Raw genomic sequence first — 18,942 nt, forward strand, 5'->3', positions numbered from 1 at the left:
GCGCACGCGCGCTGGGGGAGGGGGAGCGGGTTGGGAGGGTGTGTGCACTGCGCAGGCGCAGCTTGTTGGTCGGGCTTGGAGCAACTCGGAAAGCTGAAGGGGGTTCCCCCTGTTGTTGCCCTCTTGACAGGATGTTTAGAGTATCCATGGGTGGGCACGGGGTGCTGAGTGTGGATGCTAGGACGGTGTGAAAGGGTCCACTGACGATGTAGAGCAGTTCCTTTCCTGGTTTTGTGCGAATATGGGAGATAAATACCAAGAATGCTTTTGCAGAAAGACAGATGTTTTTGTTGAGACAAGGTGTCACTATGTAGTTCATTCTCCCCTTGAGCTCACTGTTAGCCAGGCTCGTCTGGATCTCGTGGTAATCCTCTTGTGTCAGCCTCCTGAGTGCTGGGGTTACAGGTGTGCGCCGCTACACCTGGCTAAAGCAGGGTTTTGAATACAAGATGCAGAGGTTAGAAGGCTTCAGGTGATGATTGGGTCCTTTTTTGGCTTTTAACCTTCCTGTTTGTTAACCCTAGAGAGTTTTGGGTCTGATGAACTTCTCTCACTGCTTGAAAAGGTTTTTCATTTTGGACCTGCAACCCCTGGGAAGTAGAAAAATTCATGTGGTAAATGTAGGGAAATGTACATATCAGAGAAGGGTAATATTTGGCTACTATGTAGTTTTTGTGGATTTTTTTTTTTTTTCCTCTTTTTGCAATAGGGTCACACTATGCAGTTCAGGCTGGCCTTGAACTCTCAGCAGTCCTCCTGCCTCAACCTCCCAAGTGCTGGGATTACAGGCATGCGCGGCCACATCAGGCTTGTATTCTTTTAAAGAGTTCTAGACGTTTTTTGTTTTATGGGACAGAGCCTTGCTGTGTAGTTGAGGCTGGCCTTGAACTCTGAAGAGTTCTACACGTTTTTTTTGTTTTATGGGACAGTCTTACTGTGTAGTTCAGGCTGACCTCAAACTCAAGCTCCTCCTTCCCCAGTCTCTGGAGTGCTGGGATTACATGTGTGTTCCAAAGAGTTCTGATGCAAAGTGTCCAACTACTTTCCAGGAAAAATGAATTCTGATCTTGACTATGCTTGGGAAGAAAAAGTTGATTCTGTTGGAGAGTCATGCTTTTTCACTTAGTGTAATAATACATTTAGTTATTTTCTAACTTCTTTTAGAATGGTGAGAGAAATGGAGGTGGGAGAAACTAGGGATTCCCCGTTGCTACTGTATAGGCCTATCCTTGATTCTAAAATCTTGTCATTCAAGGTGTTCATGGAGGATAAAGTATATATTTCACTAACATTTCCACTTCGGTTTTTGTTTTTTTTGAGGCAGAGTCTTATTGTGTAGCTCAGAGTGGCCTTGAACTCCCTATGTACCCCAGGCTGGCCTCAGACTTGGCTTTGAGCTGGGCGTGGTGACACATGCCTGTAATCCCAGCACTTGGGAGGCTGAGGCAGGAGGATCATTGGGAGTTTGAGGCCAGCCTGGGCTAAAAAGTGAGCTCAAGGCCAGCCTGAACTGCACAGTGAGATCCTGTCTCAAAAAGACAAAACAAAACAAAACAAAAAACTTGACTTTGATCCTCCTGCCTCAGCCTTTCAAGTGCTGGGATTCCAGGCATTCACCACTGTACCTGGCTGTTTGTTTTTGAGACAAGGTCTCTGTAATTTAGGCTGGTGTGACACTTGAAGAGATCCTCCTGCCTCAGCTTCCTGAGTACTGGGATTACAGACATGCAAGCACCAGCTAATATTTTCACTTTGTGAATGATGTGTGTATGCATCAGGATTTGTTAGTTGGGGTGTAGCTCAGAGTGGCAGAGCCCTTGCCTAGCATTTTTGAGGTTTTTGGTCTGAGCCCTAGCATCTCAACAAAAAGATTTATTTTGTTGACAGATTTATGGAAGTCTTCTAGACACAAGTTACAGATGTTAAATATTAATTTGCCTGACCAAGTACCTTGTAGTTGCTGTGTGTTTTCATTTGTGAGGTTTCCTTTTCATCCTCTGGCATTTAAATTTTAGGTCAAGTTCTCGGTTTGACGGTATGCTAAGGTTGTGTGTACTGTGCCTCCTGGTCTGCCTATTGCTAGTCACCGCTGCTTGTTTAAATTTGTGCCTGATGGACTTTGTCTGCCTTTAGACTTCCCAAGTAAGAAACGCAAGAGGAGCCGCTGGAACCAAGATACAATGGAACAGAAGACAGTGATTCCAGGAATGCCTACAGTTATCCCACCTGGACTTACTCGGGAACAAGAAAGAGCTTATATAGGTAAATACACGTTCTGCATCCAAGCTCATTTTCTGATTATTTTGAGTGATATATCTTGAAAGTTTTAAGATTTTAGTTTTATTGAGACAAGATATGATCAAGTGTACTTTCATGACTTTGGCAGAATCCATCAGGTTTGGCTCAGTGAGTCCTGCCTACATTTGCAGCTTTTTTGGTTTGTTCGTAAAGGCAGTGTTTTCTACTACGAGTGCCAGGAAGGTAGAGGGCCCACTTAGGAGTGAGAATAGTTCCCAGTGTGGCAGCCCACCCTTTTCAGCTGCTGTTCAGTGCCAGTTGATGAGGTGAGTGCTTCGTCTGCCTCTGGACAGGCCCAGTGGAGAACACTGCAGGTATTGTAAGCCAAGTACCTTTTTCACAGCACGGCCTTTCACTATAATTTCATATTCCTCCCTTTCCCTAAATGTGGTTTTACTTTTTATAGGTACTTTCTCAAAAGAAAAAAATAAAACCCAGTTTGAACAAAAAAATGGTTCTGCAAGTGTGTTTACAGTTCACCCCTGTTCCATTTTTGTTGAATTTAACCTTCCCTTCAACATTTTTTCTGGTTTGGTCTTTGGAGAGCTGTCTTAACACAAAGGCTCTTATATTTACTGCTAAAGAACTCTGTTGGGAAGGGGATATTGCTTGATACAGAACGAGGTGGTAGGGTAAGAGATCTGTGCTGGGAGAGTTCAAAAATTAAAAGTGACTATCCACAGTGGATTTGAAATTAACCTTGAAATTACTTTAAAAAAATTACAGGGTCTTTAATGGAAGTTTTGTATTTACATAATACAGCTATCTCCACAAAGTACACTTGATGAACATTTCTTACTAACCTAATAAAAATACCCATTAGAGGAAACTAAGGCAGAGACAGCTCTGATTCTGTGAAACTGGCTTTAACAAAGCTTTAGGCCAGCATGTTCTGATTGTAGAGGGTCCTAATTTCTTGGGTTTTAGATTGTTGCGAATTTTGAGGTGTTAGAATTGTCTGTCTTCTCCTTATAGTACTAATGCTTGTTTCTCCACTGCTCTGTCTACTGTCATCCATCCCCTTAATATCTCAAAGACTACTGTGAGACTTCCCAGTCTAATAGAGTCATATCTGAAGAACACAAGCACACATAGAAAATGAGGGAAACAAATTTACTCTTTTTCTTCCTGTGGAGACCCAGTTAGGCACTGAGTCCCAAGGGCTTTATATAGCCTTCATTGAAGTAGATAGAATCAAAGCAGAGGCTGGTATAGGTCTCTGCTCTGTGAGAGATAGCAGTCTTTTTTTATTTAATCTTCAGTATCAGCTATTAAGCTCAGACCCCCATACCCACCCCCCAGTCCCCTTTAGAGAACTACTCAATGAAAGTGACTCACCTTGGGCCTGGCAGCATGGCACATGTCTGTAATCCCAGCACTCAGGAGGTTGAGGCAGGAGGATCATTGTGAGTTGGAGACTAGCTTGGGCTGCAGAGTAAGCTCAAGACCATCCTGAACTGCATAGCGAGAACCTGTCTCAAAAAAAAAAAAAAAAAAAAGAAAAGAAAGTGACTCACCTTGTGTTAGTTTAGCTCTTGACTGCAAAGTCAAATTTGTTTGGCATAAAGGAACTTGGGGAGTTAGATAAATCTTTCATCCTTTGACTCTGATCGCTGGGGATATAGCTCAGTGGCATAAGTGCCTGCCTGGCAAGTGCAAGGTCCTGAGTTCGACTTCTGGTACCAAAGAAAAAATTGACTTTGATGGTACACACCTTCCCAGAATGCCCCTAATAATTTTCTGTTTCCTCAGGGTTTTGACGTGGGGGTGTGGTACAACCTTGTGGGTTTGAATTTAAAGAAAGATACTGGGTTAGGCATTCATTAATCCTTTTTTGGAGCTAGCTCAGTTTTAACGCAACCCACTAAGACTTGCCCTCATTAGAGATCCCCGCTCAGAACTTCGAGGTGCTACAAAGGTAAGAAAGAGGTGGTTATTCAGCATGTTGAAGAAAGCCACTCTGGTTCTGCAGTAAATCAACTGTGTAAATATTTCCCCTGCAGTCACTGGCAACTTTTGTGAAGCCCTCATCTTTCTCTCTCTCCTGTACAGCCTCAGGCCAAGGCCTGAGGGCCACATAACATTCTTCTTGAGCCACACTTTTCATCTTCTGCACACTACTCCCCGTATCCATAGCAGGTCTAAGGTTAAACTCCTAGCACCTTATGCCTACTGGTTTAATGAAGATAATGGTTTGTCATTTAATGTTTGAATAAAAGCTGGAGGTATTGGGATACCCTTACTAGTGCAGGTCTGGTGGTACAGAAAGTGTATGTATAAATAATCTTAACATGTCAAATTGGTCACTGAATGTCTTGTTAAAAGGAACTTTAAACCTGGTCTTACTGAAAATTGTCTTTGCTCAACTGGTATTTTTCCTTGTCCCATGTTAATTGGGTCTCATTTTGGGGTATGTTTATAAAAGAAAACTCTCAAAGTCTTCCCCTCAAGTAATTTGGTGGGAACCAGGTACTGGTGGGTGATACCATACATGGTGTTGGTTCTGATCACTAGTTGTAAGCAAGCATCAATGGGTAGGGAGAGGTGACCACCTCCTGGTAATTGCTTTGATATTAGCCTTAGTGAACAGTCTACTGCTAACCCCTCTTCCAACAAACTGTTTGCTTCCTTAAGTGATAACCATTTTGAAGTGAAAAATACCTGTAGATGTAAATGGACTCCTGCTGCTAGGAGGTTGGGGGATTTGCCTCATTGTGTCACTGATCAGTCGTCCCTTTCAAAGTCTCCGAGTTCTTCATGCTTATTGTTGAGATTTGAGATGTTTTTTGGTAACATTGTCTTTTTTCCATCCTTTTTTTTCTTTCCTAACCTGGTTTCTTCCAGTGCAACTGCAGATAGAAGACCTGACTCGTAAACTGCGCACAGGAGACCTGGGCATCCCCCCTAACCCTGAGGACAGGTTGGGAAACAGTTTTAACCAGCTGACAGTAACGCTTTTTACCTTTTTCTCAATACGTTTTACTGGTGGCAACATGTTGTGTCAATTCATTAAAATGGTAGTTAAGACAACTGGTGGTCTGACCATTTTGGGGACTAGGGTTAAATTAGCAATATATATGGTCAGTCAGCAGTTAGAGAATTGGAATGAGACTTAATTATTGGGAGAACAAAAGGTTACTGGAAATGCACAACTGGTTTCCGATTGGTAAGCGTGTAGATTTTAACCTGATTTACCCACCCCTAGGGAGAGTTGAGAGGTGGCATTAACCTGCCTTTTCAGTGCCTGCTTTGGCTGAAAGCCCATGGGGCAGTTTTTCTCACAGGTACATGATGCAGGTGTTAAGAGTATTTTTGAACATCGCTGAATTTGAGCGGGCCAGAAGCTCTGGCCAGCTCATTGCGCAGTCTTCCTGCTCATGGTATTGAGGTGGTTTTAAAATCAGATGAGATTTCTAACCAACTTCCTTAACTGCCAATTAATTTTCAGCCATGGCCATTGCCTGGGGGTTTTGGGAGGGGCCAGAATATTATCACCTGTTTTGGGAAGGCAAGCAACCAACCATAAATTACATTTAAAAAAAAAAGGGGGATTGTGGGCCTCAAACAGCTGTGGTCACGTCATTTCATTCAGTTAATAATTTATATCACCTTTGAAAAGTGAAAAGTTTATGTGAGGGAGATGAACTTTTTCAACTGGAATTTTATTGGCTAACTGATCTTTAATAGCTAAAATCTGGTCATTTAATAGAAGAATAAACCTCTTCCTCTCAGGGAAATATCTTGGTGCATGCAGCATAGTTGAAAAGACTTGGCTTTAAAAAGTAGTGTCCGTGGCTTTTGTTACCAAGTTAATGGCTCATTCAAGCAGAAAGATGATGTAATGGCTTTAGAAGTCACTCACACATGCATCTTTCTGCTGCCTTTTGCCAGGAAACAAATTAACTTTATTTCTCCATATTGATGCTTTAATTTTATTTATTAAATTGGTTACATTTTTACCAGTAATTTTGGTTGGAAGGTTGTGTTGTGTTTTACATTTCTTTTTGACTTAAAATTTTTTTTCTAAAGAGATTAACATTGTAGATTATAGACCACAACTGTTTAGTTCCTTTCTGGCCTTTTCCCCTTAACAGTATGTCTACAGGTTACCAGGCAATTCCTCCAAAGGTTGAGTTTTTAACAAACCTTCTTTGCTTCCTGGAGAACTGGGATTAGAATTTAGTTGATTTACCCAATGCCTATTCTAGGTGAAGAAGTCCGGCCAGTCTAACCTCTAGATTATGAGCTTTTGCCTTTCACTTCCATAATTTGGGAAGAGGTTAAACTGTTGTGAGGCCTTTCAGTGGTCAATTTGGTACTGGTACAACTTGTTTTGGTAATTAGCCAGAAACACCCTGGGTGGGCAGTAAAATTGTCAAGTGTGTTAGAAATAAAACCAGAGCAGGGTTTTTCCTTCCTTGTATTCACTTTTGAAAGAGGCCTCAATGCCTGGTTGGTTTTGCTTTTGAGCCCAGGTTGGAAGGAAATGCATGGATTTCTTACCTTAATAAGATTATTTCATAAGAAGGTGTATTTTAAAATTAAGCCACTCATATGATTTTGATGTTGCTTAACATGCACAGTTAAAAATGTTTTAAAATCTCTTGTAGGCTTAAATGTGTAAGATGATAGCCTAATGAGCTGGGGTATGTTTGCTTGTGTTTACTATGACTGGATTGTGTCAACAGTGTATACAAATGCTAGAAACGGAGGTGTCATTTAGTCGTCATTAGCCATGAACAAACCTGACCTTTTATTCCATCGTGTGTGTAACTTGGTATGACATGGTTCCCTTTAGGCTGAAGACAGTGGGAGCAGCCGAGTTCAGTCCTTGCTCTCCAACTAGGCAAGGTTCTCAACTAAACCAAGGGTATAGGAGTCTGGACTACTTTCAGGATGTTTTTTAAATAACGTGATCCACATGGTCTCTTCCCTTCTTGCAGCTGCTACTAAATTTTCATACAGAATATCAAGCTATGGTCCTTTTTATAATCTTAACACAGAATTCTAGGAGTGTAACTTCTCTCTTTTTTTATTACCGCAAAATCCAGCTGTGGTAAACTGACCATTTTATCATTACTATTTTTTTTTGCTTATAGCATCAGCATTTTACTCCTTTAAAAATGAGAGAGAAAAATCTGCTTTCTGGACTTAAACTTTGGCGGAGAATTGTAGGTTTTCCCCTTGCTGTTGGCAGGTTCATACCCTAGACAAGTATTTGACCAAGTCTGCATTTGCAGCCTCTTGCAGAAGCTGCTGTAGCACTTTTAACGGTTTTCTCTACCCAGACTCCCCACCTTGAACAGCCAGAAACAGGTTGTCTCCTGGGCCTTGGACACAGCCAGCCAGGCCATTGAAGGAAAAGCAGAGACGAAGCCTTGAACCATCTCTCTCCATTATGGGGGCCAACTAGCTACAATAGCTTGAGTCCAGCTGCTATGGGTGAAAGAGCTTGTGCTCACTCTGTCAAGGGTACAGATGCTCTTCCTGATAGGCATGAGCTCTCCAAGAGTTCACATTACACCTAGACTGGGGTTTCTGCGGTTCATCAAGTTTGGGATACTTTTTATTTTTTTCAAATAAAAATTTATATTTGACAAGAAGACTCCAGAGAGTGATACTGTCCTTACAGTCCAAAGATTTCCCCCTAAAGGACAGACATTTTTTTCCCCCTCTCATCACTTTTAGAAGCAAACCCTTATTTTTTTCTTTCTTCACACACCCAAGTGCCCATAATGCTAAGCCAGCTTCCATCTCCCCATTCCACACGATCTTGAATAGCACACGTTACGGTCGGTTCCTCCGAAGAGTGTTAGGTCTGAGAGGCAGAGGGGCTGGGGAAGGCGTGTTATAGTCCATATGGGAATGAGGGGAGTAGGAGCAGAGCAGTAATGAGGGTCTGTTTCCCACAGGTCCCCTTCCCCTGAGCCCATCTACAATAGCGAGGGGAAGCGGCTTAACACTCGAGAGTTCCGTACTCGCAAGAAGCTTGAAGAGGAGCGGCACAACCTCATCACAGAGATGGTTGCCCTCAACCCTGATTTCAAACCACCTGCAGATTACAAGTAAGCAGAAAGGCTAGGTTGTTTAGAATAAGGACATATGCAGGCCGATTTTGGTACTGTTTACTTCTTGGCCCAAATCACCAGTAGATAGCATATTGTATCAGTGGTTCTAGGAGAACTGTGGATTATTCATCTCAGAAATGTGCAGAGTTGGTGATGGTCTTTCTTCCTTAGACCTCCAGCAACACGTGTGAGCGATAAAGTAATGATTCCCCAAGATGAATATCCGGAAATCAACTTTGTAGGGCTGCTGATTGGACCAAGGTGAGTAACTATTACCCTAGATAGTGATGGCAAACAATTTAGAGATGAGTGCCCAAACAGCAACCCAAAACCCACTTACTTACTGTGAAGTGCCAGCGCTGAAATTAAACCTGAATAGTGAGGTTTTAGTTTAGAGGGGGAAAAAACCTCATATATTTTTTTGTTTGTTTGTTTTTTTGTTTTTCTCCGGTACCGGGAACCGAACTCACGACCTTGCGCTTGCCAGGCAGGTGCTTTGCCGCTGAGCTAAATCCCCAGCCCCTGAAAAACCTCATATATTAACATCTTTTGTCTTAAAACAAATAATGTTCAAGTCATGGGTCTGCCAGTACTGGCCAGGGGGCCGGGATGGGGTGGCGGGTATAGAATTCCTTAGAATCTCTGGGATATATCTACTTGATGCCTGACTGGGTGGCATTGGCTCACCTTCATATTTTTCAGTAGGCTTCACTTTGAATTCTATCTGAGAGTCATAACATTTTTCCTTTACTACAGAAAAATGAAATCCTCAGATTTGTTGCATCTGGCCTTAACTTAGAGGTCACACAATTCTCTGTATTTGCAGTTTTCCCACCAGTGCCTATTTAGCCTCTGCCCCCACTAGAGTGTGAACTTAGGTATAAACTTAGAGCTTTTTGCCCATATTAGAGGGAACACCCTGAAGAACATTGAGAAGGAGTGCAATGCTAAGATCATGATCCGAGGGAAAGGATCTGTGAAAGAAGGGAAGGTTGGACGCAAAGATGGCCAGATGTTGCCAGGAGAAGATGAACCACTTCATGCTCTAGTCACTGCCAATACAATGGAGAATGTCAAAAAGGCAGTAGAACAGGTGAGTGATGAGCCCAGAAAGGAAGCCTCTTGCCAGAAATCTAGGCTATGGCCCAAGCACTTAATGCAGTTAACTACCCATTTTGTCTTCAATAGATCAGAAACATTTTGAAGCAGGGCATTGAGACCCCAGAGGACCAGAATGATCTACGGAAGATGCAACTTCGAGAGTTGGCTCGCTTGAATGGCACCCTCCGGGAAGATGATAACAGGTAGTGCTCAGTGTAGAAGAGAGTTTGCAGAGACCCGAGGAATCTGGAAGCAGAGAACGATGTCCGTAGCCTAGAGTTGATGTCTTTTTTTTCTTCCTCAGGATCTTAAGACCTTGGCAGAGCTCAGAGACTCGCAGCATTACAAACACTACAGTGTGTACCAAGTGTGGAGGGGCTGGGCACATCGCTTCAGATTGCAAGTTCCAGAGGTGAGGGGCTGGTGGTGATTCACTGATAGCCCATGATGTGCAGGATAGCTTTTTTTTTTTTTTGTATTTTTTTTTTTCAGGATAGCTTTTAACACGTGAATTGGTATTTAACTTCACGCCCAAGAGAAGTGGTGTTTTTGTGAATGTAGCCTGTATGGTGTGGTTTAAAGCTTAGAAGGATTAGAAATATGTTGTACAGAAAGCCCCTATTGGTCCTTGAGTCCAGGAAAACAAGAAGCTTCTATCCTGGTTATAAATGTCTAGCTGGGTATGGTGGCACACACTTGAAGTCCCAGCACTCGGGAGGCTAAGCCAAGATGGCTGCGAATTTGAGGCCAACCTGACGTACAAAATGACTTCAAGACCAGTCTGAATTGGCAGAGTGAAACTATGGCTCAATCTTCCTGGTTTAAGTCTAATTCAAGACTAAACAGACTGGAATTTGACCATTTGCGAGTCAGCTCTCAGTGCCATCATTTTCCTACTCTGGTGTCACAGAATTTTTCTGGCACTTGCTCCAGTTGTACATAGATTTCCCTTCCCTCAAACTGGGAAGATACAATTTGATGAAAGTTGAGAGATGTGAAGGACCTGTGCTACTCTCGGTTGATGAGGACCTGGTGCTGTCACCATGGTTTTTAACTCGGGACCTGTGCTCTGGTGTGATCTTTTTAAAAGCATGTCTAGTAAAGGATTGGGAAGAAATAATGATCTAGTAATGGCTGAATTCTGAAAACTAAATTCGTCAAGGTCAAAGCTTCCTTCTTGAGCTTTTTTCCCCATCTCTCTTTGTGTCTCCACCTAATTTCAGACCTGGTGACCCCCAGTCAGCTCAGGATAAAGCACGGATGGATAAAGAGTATTTGTCCCTTATGGCTGAACTGGGTGAAGCCCCTGTCCCAGCATCTGTGGGGTCCACGTCTGGCCCTGCCACCACACCACTGGCCAGTGCACCCCGGCCTGCTGCTCCTGCCAACAACCCGCCTCCACCGGTGAGCCTTGGGACTGACTGGTTCTCTTGGTCTGGCTCCCCTGTTCTCTTCTGCGGAGACTGGAAGCCATGGCCAAGTGCTTTGGGTGGAGCAAAGTGATAGATGTGGCTGGCAACATTGTTCTTCTGGATTGTGGCCAGTGGGGGACACTCAGGAGTCCTTGTGTTGGGACCCACGGTAGAGCCAGAAGAACAGTGTTGCCACCATGGGGAGCAGGGAGGGGCATTAGCAGGAAATACTCTCATGTAGTCTCTCATGTCCACCACCCAGAGCCGCCCACCCTGGATGAACTCCGGCCCTTCAGAGAGTCGGCCCTACCACGGCATGCATGGAGGTGGTCCTGGTGGGCCTGGAGGTGGCCCGCACAGCTTCCCACACCCATTACCCAGCCTGACAGGTGGGCATGGTGGACATCCCATGCAGCACAACCCAAATGGACCCCCACCCCCTTGGATGCAGCCACCACCACCACCGATGAACCAGGGCCCCCACCCACCTGGGCACCATGGCCCTCCTCCAATGGGTAAGTAAGTGTCAGACCAAAAACCTTGGGGCTTCGGGGTAAGAAAGGGCTTAGGTCAGGTTGCTATAAGCTATGGCTAGCAAGTGTACAAGGCCTACTAGCCTTCCCAAAGCCCAGGCTTCAGAGGAACAGGGCTATCCCAGCAACCAGGCACCTTCTGTGAGGGGAGGATGCTGGAGACTCTGTCTTTGGGGCCAAGGAAGCTATTTGGAGGTTTCTTCCCTGGACAATTCAAATGTCCTGCTAAGTCCCTGCTCTTTCCTTCCATCAAGATCAGTACCTGGGAAGTACGCCTGTGGGCTCTGGGGTCTATCGCCTGCATCAAGGAAAAGGTAACTGCTGGCTTTGTGTCCGCACCCAGGCCTGGGGAATGAATGGGGCTTTGGCCCAGGTTTTCTCCTTCCTGGAGGCCTCACGTTGTTCTACCTAACTGCAGGTATGATGCCGCCGCCGCCTATGGGCATGATGCCGCCGCCGCCACCGCCTCCCAGTGGGCAGCCCCCGCCCCCTCCCTCTGGCCCTCTTCCTCCATGGCAGCAGCAGCAGCAGCAGCCTCCACCACCCCCTCCGCCCAGCAGCAGTATGGCTTCCAGTACCCCCTTGCCATGGCAGCAAAGTGAGTGGAGTATTTTGGGCTTGTGGGGGTGGGTGGGACTGGGGATTTGGGCTGAGAGGAACAATAGAAACTCACAGCTCATGGGCAGGAGAGACCTTGAAGTGAAACTGGTCTGGGGGTTGGGGGGAAACAAGGGGCAGCCTGGCCCATGGGGGCTTTATGGGGAGCAAAGCTGATGTTTGGTGTGGTTGTGTCTGGGGAGAGCACTGGGGGCCCGCAGGGGAGCCTGCGACTGTAGGGGGGTGGCCAGAAGTCCAGCCTCTAGGCAACAGAGTGAGCTGCTGGCTGGGTGAGCCTTGTGCTAGGGCCAGAATGGGATGGTGCATGCATGTTCTGGAGGGACTGTGATTGGGCCTGAGAGACTGCAGAGGTAGGGCCAGGCAGTGGGGAGAGAACCGCTGTGGCCTTGAGGTTGAATGTGCCGTTCGGTGGTGGCGGCGGCTGGGCGGCGGCTGGGCGGAGGGACGTCAGAGCCGGTTTTTGTGTCTGGTACTTTCCCCTCAGCCCCTCCAGGGGCATTGGTGACAAAGGGCTTACTCTGTTAAGCCCAGAGACCTTGAGGCTGACCCCAGGGTAGTCCTGCCCACCCCTCCACTCCCCATCATCAGGACAGCCCCGCCCGCCCGCCCCCGCCACCGTACAGCATGCCAAGCCAGGAGCAGGCGCCCCTCGCCCCCATCCCAAGGCAGCAGCCGCAGAGAGCCGCGGTGTGCCCCCGCGCGTGTGACCTTGGGCTTCTTTACCACCCCAGATACGACGACTACCACCACGAGCGCTGGCACAGGGTCCATCCCGCCATGGCAACAGCAGCAGGCGGCTGCCGCAGCTTCTCCAGGAGCCCCTCAGATGCAAGGCAACCCCACTATGGTGCCCCTGCCCCCCGGGGTCCAGCCGCCTCTGCCGCCCGGGGCCCCTCCCCCTCCGCCGCCTCCGCCGCCTGGTTCCGCCGGCATGATGTATGCCCCGCCCCCTCCTCCGCCTCCCATGGACCCTTCTAACTTTGTCACCATGATGGGCATGGGGGTGGCGGGCATGCCGCCCTTCGGGATGCCTCCAGCTCCCCCACCGCCTCCACCACAGAACTAGACTCATTTTTTTAAGAAAATATATATTATATATAGAGAGAATTGGTCTCATTTAAACACGCCGAACCTCACCATATGGAGCCAGACATTGGGACGCACGCATGTGATTGTGTGTGCACGCATGTGTGTGTGTTCACGCACCGGGCTGGGCCAAGCGACCAAGGACTCGCTTGGGAATGGGCAGGTGGTAGTAGGGGCGCCAGTTTGGGCTCTCCTGGCGCCCCGTAGCATCGAGTGTCTTCTTTGTCTTCTTTCTCTCCTCACCCAACTCCCTTTGCCTCTCCCCAAACTGGGCCGCCAGGATCCCTCCCCGCGGCGGCGATGGCCCGAGCCATGAGAGTGAGGACTTTCCGCGCCCATTGGTGACCCTTCCAGGCAGACAGCCTCAGCAGCGCCCCTGGTGGACAGGATGGTTCGGCAAAGCAGCCTGAGTTATTTTTGTGGACGGAATCGGAACACGCTGGCTCCATATTGTGAAATTTTTAATTAATTTTTTTCTTTTTCCTTTGTTACTTTCTTACCTCTTCCTTTCTTCAGACTCCGTCCAAGGAGGTGCTTTCCCCGGTCTTCTGCTGCAATTAGAACCTTTTCCCTTCACTCCATTCTCCTTCCCCTGCCAAGGAGAGGGGAGCAAATGGTTTTAGGCACAGGCTTCATTCAGCCTTAATGTCAGGCTACTTGGGCAGGTGATGTCCTTTGGTTCTAAGTTTTTCAAGGGACCATAGCCACCCCCAGGGATGTTTGTATTTTTAAAGTATGGAGTTTGTCTCTGTCCTTCTTGTCTAAGTTGTCTAGGGCTGGTTAATCCCCAGGCCCAGCACCTGCGTCCATCTTGCACTCCTGCCAGTGGTTGGTGGTACAGCCCAAGCCACCTTGGGCCCGCCGGCCTAGAGTCGTTTCTGTGCTCTGACCACCTAAGCTGCCAGATTCCATTTGTTCCTCTCCTTCCTGGAAGGCTTCCTTTTACATTTTATTTTAATCCCAAACGTCTGAATGTTTTGCAGTGTCAAGGGGTTTGAGCCTCATGTTCCTCTTTCTGCTCCCTACCCCTCATGGAGTGATTATGTTAATGATGTGTAACGCGCATTCTCTCACTGGTTTATCTGCAGAAATTTCTCTGGGCTTTTTTTCGGTGTTTGATTCAACACTGCACTAAAGGGGGGATGTTCATTGAATAAAAGAGCAGTGTGGTTTTTCTGGGTCTGTTTCTTTACTTCTGAACCTCCGTTACCACCACCCATAGCAGTACCAACATTGCTCTACCTTGTGTTGGGTACCTGGCCCGTGCTAACCCTGGTGCAAAGCCGTGGAATGTTAGTCAAGGAAGCCGGCTGTCTCCCTGTGTGGGCTGAGTTGGTGGGAGCTGAGCATTGTGGGTGGTGCTGCTGTCCTCTTGTTTCTAGTTTACATGGTTGACAACCAGGCTCCCACCCCCGCCTGGTCACCCCTTATTTCCTGGGTCTCTGACCTTTTGAAAGCCTTTGCCCAGGGCTTAGACCCCCACATTTGATGAGCTCCAGTTGTGATTTGTGCCTGCAAGCTGCCACCTGACTAAGGTCTTGGGCCTGGGGAGGCATCAACACTAAAGGTCAAGCCAACTAATCCTGCCTGTCAGGCACAGAGCAGCTAAAATTAAAACCGCCAAGTAGCTTTTTTCTTTTCTCTGCTAGTGACCTGCAGCCTGCCAGCACTGCAGGCTTTGGGGAGGGGTAGGGGTGAGATGCAGTGCCCACCTTGTGCTTTGTAAGCACTTCTTTAAAAAGGATCTTAGGCTGTCCGCTTTTTCTTTGTTTCGGGCAGTGGGTAGTACACAGAACTCCTTGTTAAGTCTCTACAAGGTAATGAGGTCCTTGGGCAGTTCCAGCTGCTGTTGCTTGTTGTACCATCCCTGGAAAGAGCTGCTGTTACACTTACACACACACACACCTCTGCCTTTGCTTCCTTCAGGGACGCTGAGGGACAACAGGCTTCTGCTGCCCCTGGCATTTGGCCACTAGGGACAGACAGCAACTCCAGCTTGGGCTGCTCTCCAGCTTCAAGTGGGGAGTTGGCTACTGTTTAGTTGGAGCCCAGCCTGGGTGCCTGGGCCATGTCCAAGATGGTTGTGGCCTACAGGGCTTGAGGAACCCTCAGAGGAGAGGCAGATTTGGTGGGGTTCCCTAATGAAGCTCCAAACCGGAAGGGGATGAAGGGAGATTGCCTTTTGTCCTTAACTGGTGGGGTGGGGGCAGGACCTGGCTACCCTCTTTGACCTTGGCTTCACCTCATTGCTTCCTCCGCAAGCTTGGTTTCCCTGGTGGGCTCATTGGGCGGTTAATTAGCTCTTTGAAGCTCTGGAAGCAGCAAAGTGGCACTATGTGGGTTTTAAAAATAAAATCAATAAATGACTTAACCACAGCCCAGCTATCTCCTCTGTCTCCCCTGGGGCCAGCTCCATTCCTGTGCTCCCTCCCTCTCTGCTCCCTACCAGCAGCTTTTGTTAGGTTTTGGAGAGTAAAAATGTGGCCGAGAAGGCTTCAATCCCCAAGCTGCCTGAAGCCCTGAAATGGAAGCCACTACCCTCAGAGACAGACTCAGCACCTGTTATGGTAGCAGTCAGAGGTGGTAGGGCAGCAGGGCTCCCCCACTTGGCCTGGGGTATGAAAAAGGCCTTCATCTCATTGTGACTGGAGCTGTGGGGACAAAGCCCTCATCCCATTGTTAGGGCTGGGCCTGTTCCCATCCAGTTTGTGCTGCTGTAGCAGTGTCCACCCCCTCCACTTGGTGGGGCCGTGCCAGTTTGGAAAGGTCAGTGTGAGAGAGCTCTATTACTGAGACCCAGCCAAATGCTTTGCAGAAACCCAAGATTGGTCTAGAAGGGGAGGCCGGGTTTCTGGTTAGAAACTTAGTCGGGCATAAACAACCTTAAGTTTGTGCAGGTGGAAAAATGTGCTTTCAGGATTTATTAAAATAAACCTGTATGGGGGTGGGGCAGTGGAGGAAGTTGAGAGCCAGGAAGCAAGCTTGGGCCTCTGAGGTTGGGGTGTGCAGGTTGGAGAAGGGATGATGGGTGCTACCAGCAAGAGTTTGGACATTGGCACAACCCTGAAAACTCACGAGAAAGCTATCTGGAAGGCCCAGTGGGTGGTGCATGCCTGTAATCCTGGCACTCCAGCGGCTGAGGCCAGAAGATTGCAAGTCCGAGGGCAGCCTGAACTACATAGAGCACTGAGATGTCTAAAGCGTGAATAGTACCAGGCTTGGTACACATCTGTAATCCAGCACTTGGGAGGCTAAGGCAGGAGGATCACTGAGTTTGAGGCCAGCCTGGACTACATAGGCCTTGTCTCAAAAAAGCAAAAACAAAAAACCAAATAGCTCTGGGAATGAGGCCAGGACAGCTGGATTAGAGCCTGTAATGCAGGAGGTAGGTGCTGAGGTGACTGAGGGGCTGGTGGCTGGGACAGTGGGGTTAACTTGGTCTCAAGATGGCAACCGGACCGTGAAGTCTGGGAGGCAGTAGGGGGCGGTATGCAAGTTTGGATGTGTGGGGACAAGCCTGGGTGAGTGGTATGGCTTATCTCCCAAGAAATCTGAGCTCTGTCCATAGCAACCCTCCAGGAGGCAGTGCAGGCCAGAGCCACCCCAGAGGCCAGGTGCTTGGAGGGTGTGGTGCGGTGGAGGCTGAGGGTGCAGTTAGGAAGTGCAGAGACAGCTGCCAGGCATTCTTTGTGGAAATGCAATGTATAGGATCACGGGGTGCAGTTCAGTGGTCTTGGTTCCATCCCTAGCAAGGGCAAACAAAAAGGTACAGAAAAGTTCCAGTTCCCACTACATGTGCAGGCATCCTTCAGTGTTGTCTTGCTGGTCTATGTGGAAACCTGTCCCCAAGGAGCACCAGCAGGCAGTGCGTCTGGGGGTGGGGGTAGGGGTAGAGCAGAATGTGCAGATTGGCTCACACATAGCTGGTGATGCCAGGGCCAGGGGGCGGGTCTGCTACGGCTCAGAAAGTTCTCAGAAACAGCCTGGCAGTCCAGGAACCAGGCTCAATAGCATCCTGCAGCTGCCCAGGCCTCTGATTTGCTTCCTTGGCCCCTGTAGCAGAACAGCCAGTACTCAACAGGCCACCCTGGGGGACCCAGCCAGCTTTTGAAAAAAAGTCCTGGGTCTATTTTCTCAAAAAGCAGAATCTAGTGTCTGCCCACAATATTCAGAGGCAGCAGGTGGGTGAGAGTATAAATTTAATGAGCATGGTGGCGCATACCTGTAATCCCAGCACTTAGAAGGCTGAGGCAGGAGGATTGCTGTGAGTTTGAGGCCAGGCTGGTTTAGTTTCAAGCCAGCCTGAATTACGAAGTGAGGCCCTGTCTCAACAGAAAAAAAGGGGCCGGGGATTTAGCTCAGTGGCACAGTGCCTGCCTGGCCAGTTTGAGGTCTGAGGTCCGGAGTTTGGTTCCCAGTACAAAAAACAAACAAACAAAAAATAAATAATAATAGGAGAGCAAGGCTCGGGTAAAGCAGCTACTCTGAGATCACACAAGTCAGTACTGGGCCTAGGACATGAACAGTGATTAGAGAACAGTCAAAGCCTTGGAAGGGAGGGCCTCAAGTAACCAGGCCACACATGGAGGTGGCAGGAAGATACAGAACACAGCTTATTTATTTATTTTTACAGCTTATTTTATAAGAGCTCTTAGCTGCAAAATCCTGACCCACTAACCCTCTGCCCAGCCCAGGTGTGGTGGCCCATGCCTGTAATCCCAGCATTTGGGAGGTTGAGGTAGGAGGGTCCTGAGTTGCCAGCTTGGGCCACACAGGGTCCAGGCCCAGCCTTGACTGCATAGCGAGGCTCTGTTCAGGCGGGGGGAAAAGGATGATGAATGTTGTTGTTACATATATGTAAACTACCAATAAATAAAAAGCAAAAAAAAAAAAAAAAAAAAAGCAGCCTCCTCTGCAAATGGCCCTGGGTGGGAGGAAGGGGTAAGAGAGAACCTCAGTCACCTACCCAACAGGTGGGTCTCCAGGAGACCACAGTACCATTGGCCCATGTCATGAGTATGGGGAAGACTTGAGTTTCTCCTACCCTGTGGGCCTGCGGGACTACCATTCCCAGAGGCCTCTGCTCCAGGTGGGAGGCCCAGCCAGCGCTGCCCTGTAATCTGACCATCCCCTTGAAAAAGGTCACTTTAGAGCTCCTTGAGGGACAGCAACAGGGGGAGCTCAGAGCTGCTGGGCCAGGTGGGGGTTGGGGTGAGGCCAGTGGCCCTGCCTCGGACGACCTCCCTCATAGGATCCCCTGGAACCCAGGAGCTTGGTGCCTCTCCTCTCAGCTGCGCAATGCCCTCTATGCTGGCCTCACATCTTCTGTGCAAGGCCCTGGCCTCCCCACATGGGTGTAGCTACTGACAGTGCCCCACCCCCCACTCCAGAGAGAGCTACCGCGATGAACTTGACCAGAGCTCCCGTCCAGTCTGTGCACTCAGGCAGATGCTGAACGCAAGCCCTGCTGCCCCAACAAAGGGAGAGCATGTCTAGAGCCCCCGAGTAGTCCTCCTGAGATCTGCCCCCATGGCATCCCCTTTCTCAGCGTCTCCCAGAACCCTCACTGAAACCCTACAATCCAGTCCCATCCTTTGTTTTTGTTTTTGTTTTTTTGAGACAGGGTCTTACGATGTAGCTCAGCCTGACCTGGAACTCAAAGTGATCCCCCGCCTCATCCTCCTTAGCACTGGGACTATAGGCGTGCACTACATGCCGAGCTTAGTCCCACCCTTCACATATGTATACCCAGAGAAGGACCCAGGCTGGGGGACACTTCTGCCAAAGTTACACAGCCGGTCAGCTCCAGTCAAGCTTTAGGCCTCC

The 18,942-nt window shown here is 48.1% G+C and overlaps 1 protein-coding gene across 4 annotated transcripts in view; it reads left to right on the forward strand.

The window, feature by feature from the left end:
* The window catches only part of Sf1 (splicing factor 1), a gene marked incomplete in the record, with an annotated part of 15,216 nt that extends 924 nt beyond the window's left edge, over positions 1-14,292 (forward strand). The window contains 13 exon segments of one of the 4 annotated variants that reach the window (XM_013514044.1): positions 2,134-2,262; positions 5,143-5,218; positions 8,211-8,363; positions 8,538-8,627; positions 9,276-9,459; positions 9,555-9,670; positions 9,772-9,879; positions 10,691-10,871; positions 11,121-11,398; positions 11,667-11,726; positions 11,831-12,010; positions 12,762-12,966; positions 13,397-13,532. In XM_013514044.1, coding sequence (XP_013369498.1) covers positions 2,134-2,262; positions 5,143-5,218; positions 8,211-8,363; positions 8,538-8,627; positions 9,276-9,459; positions 9,555-9,670; positions 9,772-9,879; positions 10,691-10,871; positions 11,121-11,398; positions 11,667-11,726; positions 11,831-12,010; positions 12,762-12,966; positions 13,397-13,432 — 1,796 coding nt within the window. 4 annotated transcript variants of the gene reach the window in all.
* Positions 14,293-18,942: the final 4,650 nt, after the last annotated feature.

This window comes from Chinchilla lanigera, unplaced genomic scaffold (assembly GCF_000276665.1).
Source record: "Chinchilla lanigera isolate Chin_1 unplaced genomic scaffold, ChiLan1.0 scaffold00021, whole genome shotgun sequence".
NCBI classification, from domain to species: domain Eukaryota; kingdom Metazoa; phylum Chordata; class Mammalia; order Rodentia; family Chinchillidae; genus Chinchilla; species Chinchilla lanigera.